This window comes from Rousettus aegyptiacus, unplaced genomic scaffold (assembly GCF_014176215.1).
Source record: "Rousettus aegyptiacus isolate mRouAeg1 unplaced genomic scaffold, mRouAeg1.p scaffold_m13_p_3, whole genome shotgun sequence".
NCBI lineage: Eukaryota > Metazoa > Chordata > Mammalia > Chiroptera > Pteropodidae > Rousettus > Rousettus aegyptiacus.
This window is the reverse complement of record NW_023416306.1, coordinates 107,338,550-107,354,116: the sequence shown is the minus strand read 5'-3', so window position 1 is coordinate 107,354,116 and position 15,567 is coordinate 107,338,550. Positions and strand designations below refer to the sequence as shown.

Sequence of the window (15,567 nt, the reverse complement as noted above, 5' to 3'; positions counted from 1 at the left end):
AAAACCAAGGCTACAAGATACCCTGTACCCCTTCCTGGCCCAAAGCTGGGTATGGCCCAGGCCTGGGAAAATGTGCCTCCTCTACAGTGGCTCCCAGAGACTCAATGCACCCTTTGAAGCTCCTCCTCTCACACTTGCACCCACTTGTTGAAGTTGAGCTAGTCATTGTCAAGCTGGGATTCAGCACAGTCCAGCAGACCTCAAAATGAGGTCCTCAGATCACACACTACATGAGAATCCTCTAGGCTACTTGCTAAATGCTAATTCCTGGACCCCACCCCAGAGCTACTGAAGCCAAAGCCTGGGGGTAAACCCAAGATTACACTTTTGTTATCAAGCTCTTTGGGCGATAAATGCCTAAAGAGGTGCCTCTTTCCTGGACAGACTGGCCCAAGAAGGACAGGACATATTCAGACAGACACAGCATCCTGTGCCTTAAGACACGTTTATTGGGGACACAACTCTGCGACAGGGATGACAGGAATCGTACCAAAAATAGCGACGTCTACAGGGCCCCTGAAGGGGCTTAGAAGGGTACAGTGCCCCCCCCACCCCCACCCATTGTACAAAAATAAACTCTCACGCCTATGGACCAGCAAGGACTGGCAGAGCGGCTCCTCAATAGGGGCACAACCCTCTCTGCCAGCCCTGGGACCCCGTTCTTTGATCCTCACCCCTGCCACTTCTAAGGCACTGTGACTCCCCTGGGCTGGGTGGGTACTTCCCGCCCACTCTCCTATGCCCTCCACAACCTTCACCTCTGGTCCACCTGGGGCTGGGATATGGGTCCCATGCTGCCCCCTGCTGGCTGCTCTACCCAACTACCTCTAGCGCTCCCCCGCTCCGGCGGGGTAAGCTCACTAAGCTAACCGCCCCTAAGAGGGCTCCCTACCGTTCTTGGCCCCCCAGCCCCACCTCTCCGGATCTCGACAGCCCGGGGCCCTCCTCCCCTTCCTGCGGAGGACTGGGAGGGGTCTCTCCTGACGGTGCTCGGACATAGGGCTGAGATGTATCAGCCTGGGGCGGCCGGCGGCCCCGAGCCCGGCGGCTGTGGTGCACTTGCAGATGCAAGGCCATGAGCTCCGGGGCTCCAGTGGCGAAAGGGCAGAAGAGGCAACGGTGGAGGGCACCCCCCGGCCCGGCCTCGCCTCCCGGCCCCGCCCGCAGGGACAGGTCCAGGGGTTCGGCCTCACCGCCTCGCCCGTTGCGCAGGGTCCTCCCAGGGCTGGCGGGCTTTCGACGGGACCCCGGCCCAGCACCACTGGAAGGCCGGGGGCTCGTGGCACCCTCCATCCAGGTCGCAGGCTGCGGAGCTGCCTTGGCTCCAGGCGTCTGGGCCGAACCCCGCTGGGAAGGGGGTGGCGGCTCTGGGGGTGGCCCAGGGCCAGCCCCACTCCTCTGCTCCCGGTGATGGCGCTGCAGGTGATACTTGAGCGAACCCGACTGGGTGCCTGCGTAGTCGCAGTGCGGACACTTGTAGGGGCGCTCGCCTGGGGAGAGGAGTGTGCGATAAGGTCACAGTAATGACCACTGCCCGCCCCACCTGCATTTCGCTCAGTGTACAGATCTCTGGACCAGGAAAAAATACTGCCTCTCCACCCCTCTGATTTAATAAAGGACTGCCCAACGTCCTCATCTGGCCAGTCTGAAGGCTGCCAAACGTCATCTCTAGTGGCCCTCTCACCTCTCTTCCTGCCTTCCAGTGTTCTCCCCACCCTGGAGGCTGCCCCCTTACCTGTGTGCACTCGCAGGTGCACTTTGAGGTGATGCGCTGAGCGGAAAGATTTTCCGCAGAAGGGACAATCCTTGCCAGTGGCCCCTCGGCCCCCTTCGGGCCGGGTCCCTCCAATTAACAGCCCATTCTCTTCTGCAATACAAGCATTAAAGGAAGTCAGAGGGTACCTTTGCCCTAATCCCATAAGAGCCACCCACCCAGCAATGACCCCAGATTGCTTCCCTTTTGGGCCCAGGAGGAAACAGCATGCTTGGGGGAATGAGTGGGATTTGCTGTGAGTTGAGATGGTGGTCTCAGAAGGTGATAAAGCCTCCAAGGGGGAAAAAGCGAGAAATAAGAAGCAGGTCCTTTTTTAAAGGCCAGTACAAGAGGAGGGTGGTGGTGTCAGGCCGAGAATTTGGAAAATCTCAGAGAAGCCCCTTACGTACCCTGCGTGGCAGTAGATCTTGCCGTCGCCCCCACGGCCTGTGCAGAGTGCCCTGGCCCCTCCCCTGGGCGCGGGTGCAGTGAAGCCAGAGGGCCCAGTGCCCTATTCCGGGCCCAGGTCTCCTCCTCGGCCTCCACCACCTCCTCTTCCTCTTCAGGCTCCTCGGCACGGTGCCGCCGAGCCCGGGCTGGGAGAGCAGAAGGCAGGGGGCGGAAGCCTCCGAAGCTGCGGCCAGCCCCAGGCTCAGCGCCCTCGCCATTGGGCCGGGCTTCACCAGCTCTCAGGCTCAGGTAGCCTAAGAGGCTCGCAGGCTCACGGCGCTCAGCTGGTGTGGGCGCTGGGGCCAAGAGAAGCGCAGGGCCCAGCGGCTCATAGGCCAGCAGACCCAGGTCAGGAGGCTGGGGGGCCCGGGCAGGCCCAGAACCAGGCCCCGGGGCACGCAGTGGGCCCAGCTTGCTGGCGTGCACTTTCATATGGTTCTTAAGGAACCAGGGCTCCTTGAAACATCGGCCACACACAGGGCACGCATGATCGAAGGAGGCCTTGTGCTTGCGCATGTGGCCCTTGAGAAACCAGGACTGCGTAAAGCTCTGACCACACACTTGACAACGGAACTCTGGAGGCGCAGGGGGCTCCTCAGGGGCGGCAGGAGCAGGGGCAGGGGTTGCCGCACGTTCAGGCTCCGGGTCAGGCTCCAGCTCCGGCTCTGGCTCCGGCTTGGGGACTGATCTGGGTTCAGGCTGTGGTGGGGGCTGAGGCTGGGGCGCGACTGAAGTGGCCGCCAGGGGGCGCTCAGGAGCTCCGTGGGCCGTCAGACTGTGGTGCAGCAGCTCCTCCTCCTGGCTGGAGCCGAAACTGCACAGGCCGCACTTCCAGGGCCTGTGTAGGATGTGCAAGTGGCGTTCGCGCTCCGCCGCGGTGCGAAACTTGCCTTTGCAGAAGGGGCAACGGAAGGCGGACGACGAAGGAGCTTGGGGCCGTGCCAAGCCCTCAGTGGCAGGGGTGGCCTGCACACCCCCTGAGCTTCGGGGTCTCCCCAGCCTGGCCTCGCGCAGTAGCGCACGCTCCTCCAACTCCAGCAACAGGCGCGCGGCGGGGCTGCGCGGGCGCTCAGGCTGGTGTGTGCGCAGGTGCGAGCGCAGTAGGGCCCGCTGCGCTGCCCTGTGGCCACAGTGCGGGCACTGGAAGGCCTGGGCACCTGGATGTGCCCTCAGGTGCAAAGCCAGGATGGAGTTGAAACGGAAGCGCTTCCCGCATACAGGGCAGGGAAAGCGTCTTTCGCCAGCGCGACTCTCAGACCAGCCCACCGCTCCCATTACTGAAGACCCCACGCTCACTCCTGGCCCGTTAGAGTAGCGCTGCAGATCCAGTTCGCCGTCGAAGGCCGGCGGTGACGGCGCTAAATGGCCACCCGGGGCACGGGAACGTGAGCCCTGTGGAGAAAGAAGTATATAGAGCAAAAGGTGGAGAGAGTTGTGGGGTAAGCAAGGGCAATGGAGGGCCAGAAGAACCCGAGGGAAGGTGGGCTGGGGCCTGAACCAGGTACACTGGCTACCCTTCCCACTCACCCTGGGGAATTTGGGGAAATGGAAATTGAGCTGTTGGGGCCAGAGATAACTTCTAATACTGGCAGGCCAGAAGAGAGAGGTAGGGAAGGGAGGGAGTGTAGTTGTAGATACTTGCAGGTTCAGGCCAGAGCTTCACTCACCTCCATGGACCCCCTTCACATTCTTTGGTTCTGGGGAGTGCAGAGAAGGAGGAGGAAAAGCTGCTAGTGAAGGCAACAGGTGCTGAAGAGCTAAAGCAAGAGAGACAGATTTGAAGTAAAAGATGAGTCCTGATTTTCAGCAGTGGGAAGTGTCACCCCCCAACCCCACAATCTTAGCACCTTGTATTACTGAAACCTATCCCTTCTCCCTCCTTGCATCCTGAGGCAGAAGGGGGCTGCTGTCTTCAAAACTTGTACTGCTGGATTTGCCAAGCTCACAAAGCTCCCTGATAATATACTTCTTCCCCTAAATAGGTTTTAAATGCCTGGTCCAGAACTACCACCACCACCCCTGGTGGTGGAGGGAGACCATCACAGTATAACCCTCTCATTTAGTTTGGGCTGTGCAGCTTGATGAGTCAGTGGGGTGGGCTTGCCATGCTCTCCAGTTATCCAAATGGGACTAGTTGCTCTCAGACCCCTAACTAACCAGCCAGCCAAACATCCCTCCAGGCTCCACAGTCCTTCCTTCTGCCTTTAGCCTGTCTTTCTGTCTTTCCCCCTCATTCTCCCTCCCTCCGCTTGGATTCCTGATCCATTCATTTCCATTCATTACAGAGACTCATTCATGCATGGGAGAGAAACACCTCCCAGCAGCAGAGTCTGGAGACAGACAGAGGGGGAGGGGCACGAAGGGGGAGAGAGCGAGAGGGAGAGGGAATGAAGAGAGAGTTGGGGGGAGGAGTGGAAGTTCAGGGGCGCTGCTGGCCTGGAGAAGGGGGTTAAAAACTGCAAATACCAGATAGGATTCATCCCCATGTTTCAAACCTTGGAGCCTGCAGTTTGATGGGGCATCTCAGCCCCTTTGTCCAGGGCTGTTCCGAAGCAGGCTTTCCTCCTCTCTGCAGGGGAGAGGCTCCCTCACACAAGAGGAGGATTACACTGGCTCTGAGCTCAAGAGGCTGGAGTGAGGGACGGGGGGCGGGGCTGGGCCATCTGCACAGATAGGGGCTCAGCACATGCTCTGAGCAAGAAAGGGTTAAAATTCTCCAGGCTAAAATTCCCTGGGCCTGGGATGTGCAGAGCTCCAGTTCTGAGGAAGGAGAAGAGCATAGAGAAGAGGATTGGGGTGGGGGGGGGTGTCTCCTGATTCTAAGCTGCAGAGGAGGTTAGCATTAGGACTCAGAAGCAATCCCAGAATTAAGATTCATGGAAATAGGCCTGGGAGGATGACCAGAAATCGGTCAGTATACCTTCCTGCTTACATGTATAATTTTTTCTGGTCAAAGCTAAACAAATGTGTGCCTAATCTTTTTTTTTTTTTGCCTGAGATAGAATATTTGAAATATAAAAATAAAGAACTTCCTTATAATAGACATTGTGAAATTGAAATGGGTTACTGACAAAGAAAAGGACTCAAGCATTACTTTGCTTAAGGATCTTTAATGGAAGAGAACTGGGCCAGGAGTCAGCCCAATTTACTTATCAGCAAAGAGAAGAGGCTCTGGAGGTCTGAGGCTTCTTTAATTTTTCGTATTTAATGAATGTGATAAGACACCATAACAGGCAGGTGTACCTGTTACATGTGGAATCTGGGTTATGAGAATTTTATTAACGGGAAGTTAATTAACAAAGTGTCCTTGTCCAAGGGTCACTAAACAACTTCCACCACCAAATATTTGTATTTCTGTAGCACCAAATTAGAGCATCCAACCTCATCTTCTGGATCTCCAAATAAATCCCTTTCCTGGGACCAAGAGCCTAGCCAGGCTCACTAAGTAGTACCATGAAAGGTGAATTAGAGTAGGACTGAATGGTACAAGGCTATTGTGGGCCCAGTCTGACCATTAATAGCCCTGCAACTTTCAGTTAATCACTTAACCTCCCAGTTTACTCATCTGTTAAATAAGAGGGATGGTCTAATTTATATTGATGGTCCCCTCCAGCCTGAAAGTTTTGTAGTTCTGAGTCACAGGACTGTTCTGGACCCGAGAGAAGTTAAAACAAATGGTCATCTCTTCAGTACCATGGAGAGTGCAGTGGGCTACCAGAGGAGCCTCTGTGGCTACCTCAGTAGATAGGGCTATGAAGTGCTAGAGGGGCTACGTTTGCCATTTTAGCACCACAGTTACAGCTGAGAAAAGCTAGAGGATTTTTTTTTTTTTTAATTCCTATCTGGGAGCCATGGGGGGAGGGGAAGGAGAGAACAGTGGTATCAGGGGGATTATTTTTGCCTTTTTGGATGACACTGAAAATAGATAGATGTAATAGAAAATAGATGTAACTAGAAGAATTTTAATTAGCTGTAAGGAGTGTCCTGACAGTTACAGTTTGTACATCCCAGAATGAGTGACTGAGGCATCGTATTTGGGTCCATCACATTCTGTTGCTCTCCTGGGGATTCCCGGAACATCCTGGTGTACAGCCAATCTGGTATATTCAGAGGAAGCAGATGGTGGGGGAGGAGGGAGAAGGCTGGGAATACTGCATGGTCATAGCTGACTAACCTATGGGCACATACTCTGATTCCGAGAAGATTCTAGGGCCCCTGAAAGTGCCTATAGAACAGCAAGCAAAATAACTAATAGGAGGTTGACCTCGTATCTGAGGCAAGTAAAGTAGGATAGGGCAAAGCGCCCTCCCCCAAAACAAAACAACAAAAACCTGCTTTGCACACAGCAATTTCTAAGATGGAAATGCAGTGATACACAAGACCCAAATTAGAGATATATTCCCAAGCTGGGTAAGTTTCCCCAGATGGTGGCCTCAAATCAACAGAACCCACTGAGAGACCCTCCTAGTCCAAGTCAACAGATTCTGAATCACCTCCACACCAAACCAGATCCTAGGCACCTGATCCTATGAGTTTTTCTCAACAGGAGAAAGCATTAACAGGGCTCAAAATTCCATTAACTGCCTTGGAACCCAGGTCATACACGTACTGCCCATGGGCAATAATCAAGTTTTTTTTATAGTCAGGCCCTCAACACCATCCACAAGACTTAGCCAGACAGTAGCACTGACCTACTTTCCACCCCTACTGGGAATCAGGGGTTATCTTGCCCTTATTTGCGTTCTATAAGGATGCAAGGCCAGGGGTAGGGATCAGAAAGCTTTCCAAAGCAACAAGCCAATTACTTTATGTGCTAGGAGTGCTGGTGGGGAAAGGGGTGTGCACCACCAAACCTTACTGAGGGAAGGATGGAGAGGTTGGTGAGAAGACTCTGAGAAACAACAGGGACAGGTACATAGAAACATATGCTGGCTAGAGGACCACGCAGATTGTCCCTCAAGCCACGTGGTTCAAAAGTTTTTGGGGTCAAAGTGTAAGGGGCAAGAGTTCAGGACTACTGAGGTGTGGTTGTGACTAGGCTTCTGTCACGAGTTATATCTAATTCTTGATGTTTTCCCATCTGTTGAGAATCCTACACCTCCCAAGTCCTCTAACAATTATAATTATTGCATTAGATGGGGTTAAAAGGAGAGGGAGCTTTGTAGGTGGTCTGGAGTGAAGATCTCCTTTATCACACAGACATCCCAATAGCTCACTTTTATGGTCTCTTCTCCATGGTCCTCTGAACCTCACTGCTCAGGTAGCTCCTCCAAATTGACCCGAGACCACAGCTTTTAAACTGAGTTCTTGGTAAAGCCTCCTTTCCTCCATCCTCACCAACTTGGGTTGGGGTCATGGAATCTCAGTCTAGACTCCAAATATACAGCAGAAGGCAAGGGGAAGGTACACCTGCTCACCTACTGCCATCCCAACATTGTGAATCCTATTCCAGAGGCATGTCCCAACTTGACCCCTCTTCTGAAAGTTGTGGAGGACCTGGATTTGGGGGAGAGGGCGTGGAGCTGACCCTAGAAAGGTCAGTCTTAGCACCCATATGGGCCTCAGTCCTGGGATTAGGGGGTGGGGGTGGGCAGGAGAGCCTCTGGGAAAATCCACTTCCCAGAGGTAGGTTGGCAAGTAGGGCAGGACCTGTGATCCTGCACAAGAGATTCTTCCGGCAGCACCAAGACCTATCCCGGGTTAGATAAGCCAGAAGGATGACGGGGGGCAGGGTTGGGAGACGGGAAGGCCAGGGCTCAGCTACCCAGGCCGGGAGAACAAAAGCTGAGTTGCAGCCGCCTCCGCTGCTGCCGCCGGCCGAGCTCTTTGTGACACTTTGTTTGGGACGCAGAGAGGGAAGCACCCCCCATCCACTCCCCTCCCCCACTCCTGCTCCCAGGGAGTTTGGGTCCCTTCCCCCTCTTCCATCAGCCCTACCTGGGCCTGGGGGCTCTCATCCACTCTGGATCACCGCTCGGCCGCCCCGCACCCCCAGGCCCCTCGCGCCCTGCCTTCGGGCCCCTACAAAGACGCCCGTCCCCGACCCCCCCACGACCGCTGGCCTTTCCCCTTTGGTGTCCGCTTTCCTGGATCCCCCACCTTGCCCCCCCTCCCTCGAGGCCCCCCTAGCTCTCCAGGCTTCGGAGGCCGCCGCCCCCACCCCGCCCCCCCAGGAGCTCTGGGCGAAGTTTGCTCGGGGCCGAGCCGGCGCCCCTCCCCCGCCCCCGCCCCCTGCACCTGCTCCGAGCCCGGCGCGCGGAGCGGGCCCCCCCCTCCGGGAGGGGGGGAGGGGGCCGGGGGCGGGGGCCGGGTGGCGGAGGGGGGGCCGGGAGTGGGGGGAGCGGCTACTCACGAGCCCCGGGCGGGCGGCGGCGGAGCGGGCGGCGGCGGCGGCGGCGGCGGCGGGCGGCGGGCCGGCGGCGCGGGCGTCAGCGTTACGTGGGGCCGGGGGAGATGCGCCGGGCCCCGGCCCCCCCGCCCCCGGCCCGGCCCCCGCCCCCTCCCCGGTCCCCCGCCCCCGGCCCTGGCCCGCATTGTGTGCGGCGGGAGGCGGCCCGGCCATTAGCATGCGGGGGGCGGCGCGGCGGGGCTGGGAGCCGCGCGGGAGCGGGAGCGAGGCTCTGGCTCCGGGGACAGGGAGCTGGGGACCCCAGGAGCCGCGAGAGGCGGCCGCCAGGGGCGGGGTGCGGGTAGTTTGGAGACGGGGGGCGCTGTCGGAGAGTGGGAGGGAAAGAGGGGGGTGGGGCGCACAGACGATTCCTACTGGGGACTGGAAGAGATTTTGAAAGGTCATCTCGTCCTTCCCCCAGCCTCCAAGCAGCCCTGCCCCTCCCACCCTAAACCCGGACATACCAGGGAAGGAGTTGGCTCTGCCGCTCTTTCTGCCCCAACATGCACAGACTGGGGAAGTTCTTCCTGGGGTTTTATCTCAAAGCCTCTCCCTTACAATTTCTGTCTCTCTTTTTGGGGAGGAGGAGGGGCGATTATAGAGATAGTAAATGTCTGCCGTATAAGAAACATTATTAAAGTTACTCTTCGGTCCTTTCTGTTCTTGATAAACAATTCCTGCGCCTTCCTCTCGAATTCTGTTTTCCATTTCTTAAGTCACTTTAATGGCTCTTCATACAACAAATATTTACTGAGTGCTTACTGAGTACCAGGCACTATGCTCGGCGCTGTGGGGGATGAATAGATGAGGCGGGGGAATGTAGTACCCTCCCTTGAGATTGTAATCTAAACGGGGGCTACAAATTTGTAAGTAGGATACTCAGATTTAATCAATATTTACTGGATGCCTGTTCACGTATTTAATAGTATATAATCCTTACAATAACACTCTGAAATATAATTAGTCTGCATTTATAGGTAAGGCAAATTAGACTAACGAGCCTCTTTCCACTGGCCTGCCAGCTCAGGGATCCTAAGTGCAAGCCCAATGTCTCACATTCTGTTAGGCCAGCGCCATTAAATAAAATTAATACATGGAGATGGAGGAGGGAGTTAGATGCACAACAATTCGGGTCCGTTTAAATGTGACGCTTTGTTCTTTCCCACTCCCCAGGAAAGAAGAGGGCACAATGCTCCAATGAGTGTTGGCCCAGCACTGAGCAGGGCAGAAGTGGCTTACACAAAAGGCCCCTTGCCTCGCAGGACTCTATCTCCTGGTACTAACTCCCAGGGGTCTCCTGGCTCAGTTCTCCTCCTATCATCAATAATAATAATAGCCACTAACATTTATTGAGCACTAAATGCCAGGTGCTGGGCTGAGCTGGTTCATCTGCATTTTCTCTTTTGGTACTCAAGGCAACCCTGTTGCTATTATTAACGTCCCTTTACAGGTAAGGAAATAGATTAAGCAACTTGCACAAGGTCATCCAGGTAGATATCGAATTTGAACATTGGTCTAGTTGCCTCCAGACCTCAGGCTCTGCAACAAAATGGACCTTTCCTATTTTGATCTCTAGGGTATATATTTGAGCCCAGCTGTTTCTGCTTCTTACTGTAGAAATAAACGTCCCCAGCTTAGCTTCCGAATAAGCCCTTTAGTTATATGGGCATCGGGCACAAAAGTATGACCTCATCAGAACCACTAATGGTTACTAAGCACCCACCATGCGTCAACAACCGTTCACACTCATATTATTCACACACACACACACACTCACACACCATGTTCGATCACTCAGTTTGAACAAACTGAGGTTCATATAGGTAGAATAATGTATCCAAGGTCACATAGCTAGGAAAGTGGAAGGGCTGAGATTTTAGTCCAGGTCGGCCTGGCTGCAAGGCAACTTGTCTCTCTCAAAAATACTGTTTCAATACCATCCTTCCCAAGACTGATCAATTGGGGACTAACTTCTGTACATGTCTAGCTGCAAGTTATTATCACTGAGTCAAAAACAATCCCCACTATAAATAGGGGACCACATCCACTTAGTCAATGTCCCATCCAGACGAAATTCTTCAAGAAAAAATGGAGAGGAGAAACCATCCAGAGAGTGAAAGGCAGGAAGCCAGGGGAATTAAACCTTGCCAGGTCTTGGGACAAAGCTACAAGCAGTAATGACGGGATCAATCTAGACAGTAATGTTCAATTTCCCTAGGAAACAGCAAGTAATTTGAGGAAATCCAAAAAAAAGGAGAAAGATTATAAGGAAATGAGGGGAAACTGGGGCCTAGAGTGGTAGTGTCCATGGCTGAGTGATCAATAGAGGAACCCAGGATAGGGCAACAGGAAACGGGAACAAAGCAAAGCAGGGCTGGGCATCTTGTGGAGTCAACTGAAGCTGATGTCTACCCAGGGCCACTTCCTGGATCCTTAGGCTCTCATAGAGACCTTTGCCCCACCACACCCCAGGCCTGACAACCTGTCTCTGCCAGGACAAGTTTGTTGTCTGCTCTGAGCTACAGGCCCTGCCAGGAGCTCCAGGCCAAGCTGGGTCCCATCCCATCCAAGTAGCTGCTTCAGACTAGGTAGGTGAGAGGTCCTGAGCCTCGACTCCTTGGATATTAGAAGCAGACAGAGGGGCAGCTGAAAGAGACGTTTCTGCATGTCCTGCCTCCAGATAGGTGCCATAATACATTTTTCCCAGGAAAGCACGAGCTTCAGTGGTCACGGGAGCCATGGAGGACAGAGCTGGTCAGCGAGAGCCGGAGAGATCCAGCCCTCATCTGGAAAAGCTACAGCACTGGGCAAGGCACAGGCAGAGTGGGCATCTCTTGGTGCTGGCGGTGAGGCCAGGATGCCCCACCCCAAGCTTCAGCATGTTTACTTGTACCCCAATTCAAATTCAATTCCATCTATGCTTTGTGAGCACCTACCATGTGTTTGAAACTGCTAGGCTCTGAGTGGGAGGAGGGTGGAGGATGCATAGGATAAACAAGGCAGGACCCGTAATCTCCAAGTGGCTTCCATCATGTGGGGAAAACACATAGGTATGTAAGTAAACTACAAGATGAGGTAGAACAAATTAAATACCACCCTTCCTCTACTTCCCTTGATTGACTGCTTTCCACCACCATGCATTCCTGCAATTGCTGATCTCTAGAAGAAGCAGGGATTGGAAGGAGGGAATTCCTGATAGTTCCCCTTCAAACACCCTGCATCTGGCCTTCAGGTGAGCCAGCTATGGCTGGCAGTAGCTGTGGTACCTTCTGCTGTCTCAGTTGCTTGCCTTAATTCTTCTTGTCACATGGCCACAGCACTCCCACTTGGACCTGGAGTATTGGTAAGACCCACCACAAGGGAGGGTAGAAGGAAGGTCCTGGGGGCCCTTCAGTAACGAGGCCAGAGCTCAGCACTTGCCTTTCTCACCATTCAGGGTCTCCTCACTGGGACTGTTACCCTTGAGCTGCGCAGAGCGCCCCGCCTCTGGAAGGTGAAAGGAGAAGATAATGCAATACTATTCTGCCACCCCCCAACACACACACACACACACACACACACACACACACACACACACACCCCTCAGCCCAGGAAGTGGCTCTCTAAATATTGACTAATTTTATCAGCTCTCTTCCCCTGACTGGCCTAAAAGACTGAGGAGGGAAAGCAAAAAGGTTAGAGGGCTGATGGCCCTGTTGGGAGGTGGAGGCAGAAGAGCTGAATTTTGTTTTTGGCTAGGTGCAAGTGGGGCTTGGGGTTGCAATGAGTTGCCTAGGCTGGGTAAGGCTGAGCTGGCTCACTGGCAGGTGCGGGCCATGATGATATTCAACATCTTCAATCTGATCGTTGGCTTCATCGTGATGGTGGTGGAGGTAATGAAGACAGCCTTGGGGCCTGCCCCAACTGTCCCCTTCCAGGTATGGGTGAATAAAGAAGGTGGGAGGATGAGGAGTTAAGAGGAGACGGAGAGGGGAAAGGGCAGGGGCAAACAGGTGCTGGGTCCCTGGCAGCATCCTCAGCCCTGTCTACCTGCAGTTGGACAGCTTGCTGGTGCTGGAGCTCAGCATTGAGGCCTTCATCCTAGGGGAAGTATTGGTCTCAGCATACTCCCTATTCCTGCTGAGCCAGAGGAAGCCAGGATGCTGCAAGAGCCAGAGTCTGCACTACCAGGAGCTGCAGGAGGTACTGAGAGCAGAAAAGAAAGTATGGAGCAGCTAGCTAGCAGCTCATTTTTTTTTTCACTGGCTATCTTATTCGAAGGCACTTAAAGGAAAACAAGGGGGCGGGGAGAAAAAGAAGGGGTCCTAGACTGAAAATGACTGGTTTTCTGGCTTTAGATAATTCTCCCCTGGTGGTGGGTAAGAGGGAATTGGGTATCTGAAGAGTCGGGGCTAGAAATGTGGGGGAACATTGGAAAGCTGCCTAAATATTGGAATGGCTATGAGAACACGAGAAAAATGAGAGAGGAGGAGGAGGAGGAAGTTGCCTCTGTCTGGGATTCCTTTCTCACCCCTATAGTTTACTCTTCTCACATCGCTGTCTGGTTTTCAGGGGCTCTCGGAGTTGGAGGAAATTCCTGATTTGGAGAATGGTCCCAAGAGGACTAGCAGAGCAAACGGCACAAATGAGTGAGCTGGCAAGGGAAGCAGGCAGGTGCTGCTCTTCTACCCCGTGGGAGCATTCTCCAGACCTTCCAGCACCCCACCCCACTGAACTCAGAAGCTAGATGGAGTCTCTTGAGACTCAAGAAGTCTGGTGGAATGCTTTCAGTTCTCGTTCAAACTAGACCCCTTTCTCTTTTAGCGGAAAGTATACCCAGACCAGAGTCTTTCCTCACCCCACTGCCCTGAAAAGCTGCCCACCTGAAGGACATCCTTAAGCCAACTTTCATTTATACCCACTTCCTCTCTTCCATCCTTACCCTCTTTCCCTGCGGACTTCCCATACAGCTTAACAACTGCCTCATCTCCCTATTTATACTCTTTCCACCTTTCACAATCCCATTCATTCCAAGCCCGGGTTCCGGTGCCCACCCACTCGCTGAAATCAATTCATAGGTGCTTTAGTTTTTCTCTCTCAGATCCGTTTCCTTTCTACTCTAGCAGAAACTACAAGTCCCAGGATGCCCCACTACCTCGCGGCCTGCTGGGAAATAAAGAGCCTTTTCTCCGCGGTGGGGGTGCTGTGCATCTGCTGAGTGACGCGAGGCGCTGGAAGTCGGAGCCTAGCCGAGTTTACTCGGACGCGACCACTGGCCCCACGTTCAGGGAGGAGCCGGGCGGGTTATCCTGCGCGGGGACCCCGCCACTCCAACCGCGGCAACTAAGAGCTGACTGTGGGTCCGCACCCCTCTTTCTGCCAGCTTCGGAGATAGGCAGGGGCTGAAGGCTGGCCCTGGGCAGAGCTGGAATTCCCCAGATGCTGTCGTCGCGCCCCCTCCCACAGTGCCCAGGTCCAAAGTCCTGAGACTTGGAGCGCGCGCGAGAAAGGGGTTGGAGATGATGAGTCAGAAGCTCAGCGCTCTTCTCGTCCCCCTCCCCCAGGGCCTGGGCGCCTGAGGAGGACCGGCTCGCTGGGCAGACGGGTGGACGGGGCAGGAAGAGGGAGGGACGCGGCGACCCAACCTAAGAGTTTCCCGCCTCTTGCGAGCACGCGGGTGTAACGAACCCGCGTTGCCGCCACCCCTTCTTTCCAAAACGGGAACAGGACTGCGCAGGCTCAGCCTCTCGGCAGCCCCGCCGACCTTTGATCCCGGCGGCGGTCCGGTTGCTGAAACTGATTGCACTCAACCCCCACCGTTTATGACCTTTACAAGTGTGCAAAGATGAGCTGCTCAGGTGAGCTTGAGAAAAGCCCAAGAAAACTGGGAGGCCCAGTAGTACTAAGCCGGGCAGCCTACTAGCCGCTAGAGAAACTAGAAATTGACTAGAGCTGGAGTACTAAAAGAACTCACCCCAAATTCACATAGTGCCCAGGATGGGTGTGCGCCTCACACTCATTTTTGTTCCCACTTGAGAAGGCTTCTTTCCCTTAGAGAATGCTGCTTCTGGCTTAGCCAAGCCCAGACACCAGTGAGGAAAGAGCGCAGCCTAGCTGCCTTGCCCTAACATTGCAGTGGTGCCAGCGGCAACTCCTTTCTGTTCGTGACACCTTGGGAGTGGTAATAGTTGCCCTATGACAAGGTTGTGTGAGTACTAGTGGGTGGGGACATTTCTGGGATTAGGCTCTGGGATGGAGAAAACGAGCTACTTCCCCCTTTCTCCTCCCAGTCTAACTGCCAGAATAATGGAGAGCTCATGTGCGAAATATTCAGAAAATGATTTCCATATCAGAGGGTGGTGGTGAATAAGGAAGCCAGGGTTAAAAATCAACAAATCACTCTGTCTTCCGGGTATAGCAACAGCTCTTAGTGGTATGATCAGAAGTCTAGGCATTGCATTCTATTTCTTAGAGAAGTTCAATGATCATGCGAATGAACCCTGTATTAGTCAAGGTAGGCTAGGTTATGCTGTAGTAAATGTCAAAATCTCAATGGTTTAAAACCACAAAGGTTAATCTCTCTACGTGTCTAGAGTTGTCTAGAGGGAGGCTCTGCTCATTATGTTATTCAGGTACCAAGCAGAAGTTCCATTTTGAGATCCTACTATGTCACCCCAGGCTCAGAGTCACACCTCCCCACCCCCCCAAAAAATGATGAATTCTTCATGGGCTCTTAAATGCTTCTGCCTTAAAGGGACACATATCATTTCCGCTCATATTTCATTGGCCAAAGCAAGTCATATAGCCCCACCCAACTTCAAAATAGCTAGAAGGGCAGTCTTTTCATATGACTGGAAGGAGAAAGGAAGCAGAAATACTAAAAGAAGAGTTAATCATTTGCAGTGATTCTTGAATGGTATAGCAGTTGGAACTCATCTGTTCTAGCAGTCATGCTCATATCTACTTTGGTTTCATTCCATGAACTACTAAATGAAGT

At 53.9% G+C, this 15,567-nt stretch overlaps 2 protein-coding genes across 9 annotated transcripts; one reads left to right on the top strand and one right to left on the bottom strand.

The window, feature by feature from the left end:
* Positions 1 to 400: 400 nt before the first annotated feature.
* On the bottom strand, positions 401 to 14,749 carry ZNF219 (zinc finger protein 219). Of its 8 annotated transcripts, none has more exons than XM_016165599.2 (6): positions 14,545 to 14,749; positions 11,528 to 12,077; positions 3,871 to 3,960; positions 2,164 to 3,595; positions 1,736 to 1,867; positions 401 to 1,490 (listed from the first exon to the last, which is right to left on the bottom strand). In XM_016165599.2, the coding sequence occupies exons 3-6, from the start codon at positions 3,874 to 3,876 to the stop codon at positions 889 to 891; spliced, it is 2,172 nt and encodes a 723-aa protein (XP_016021085.2). In that variant the 5' UTR covers positions 3,877 to 3,960; positions 11,528 to 12,077; positions 14,545 to 14,749; the 3' UTR covers positions 401 to 888. The 8 variants fall into 8 exon arrangements, with proteins under 8 accessions (XP_016021085.2, XP_016021078.2, XP_016021079.2 ...); XM_016165592.2 differs by lacking the exons at positions 11,528 to 12,077; positions 14,545 to 14,749 and adding exons at positions 7,621 to 7,699; positions 8,556 to 8,600; XM_016165593.2 differs by lacking the exons at positions 11,528 to 12,077; positions 14,545 to 14,749 and adding exons at positions 7,621 to 7,699; positions 8,141 to 8,175.
* TMEM253 (transmembrane protein 253) lies at positions 11,160 to 13,757 on the top strand. Its single transcript, XM_016165603.2, has 6 exons — positions 11,160 to 11,437; positions 11,824 to 11,934; positions 12,028 to 12,084; positions 12,398 to 12,508; positions 12,627 to 12,773; positions 13,143 to 13,757. The coding sequence occupies exons 1-6, from the start codon at positions 11,330 to 11,332 to the stop codon at positions 13,221 to 13,223; spliced, it is 615 nt and encodes a 204-aa protein (XP_016021089.2). The 5' UTR covers positions 11,160 to 11,329; the 3' UTR covers positions 13,224 to 13,757.
* Positions 14,750 to 15,567: the final 818 nt, after the last annotated feature.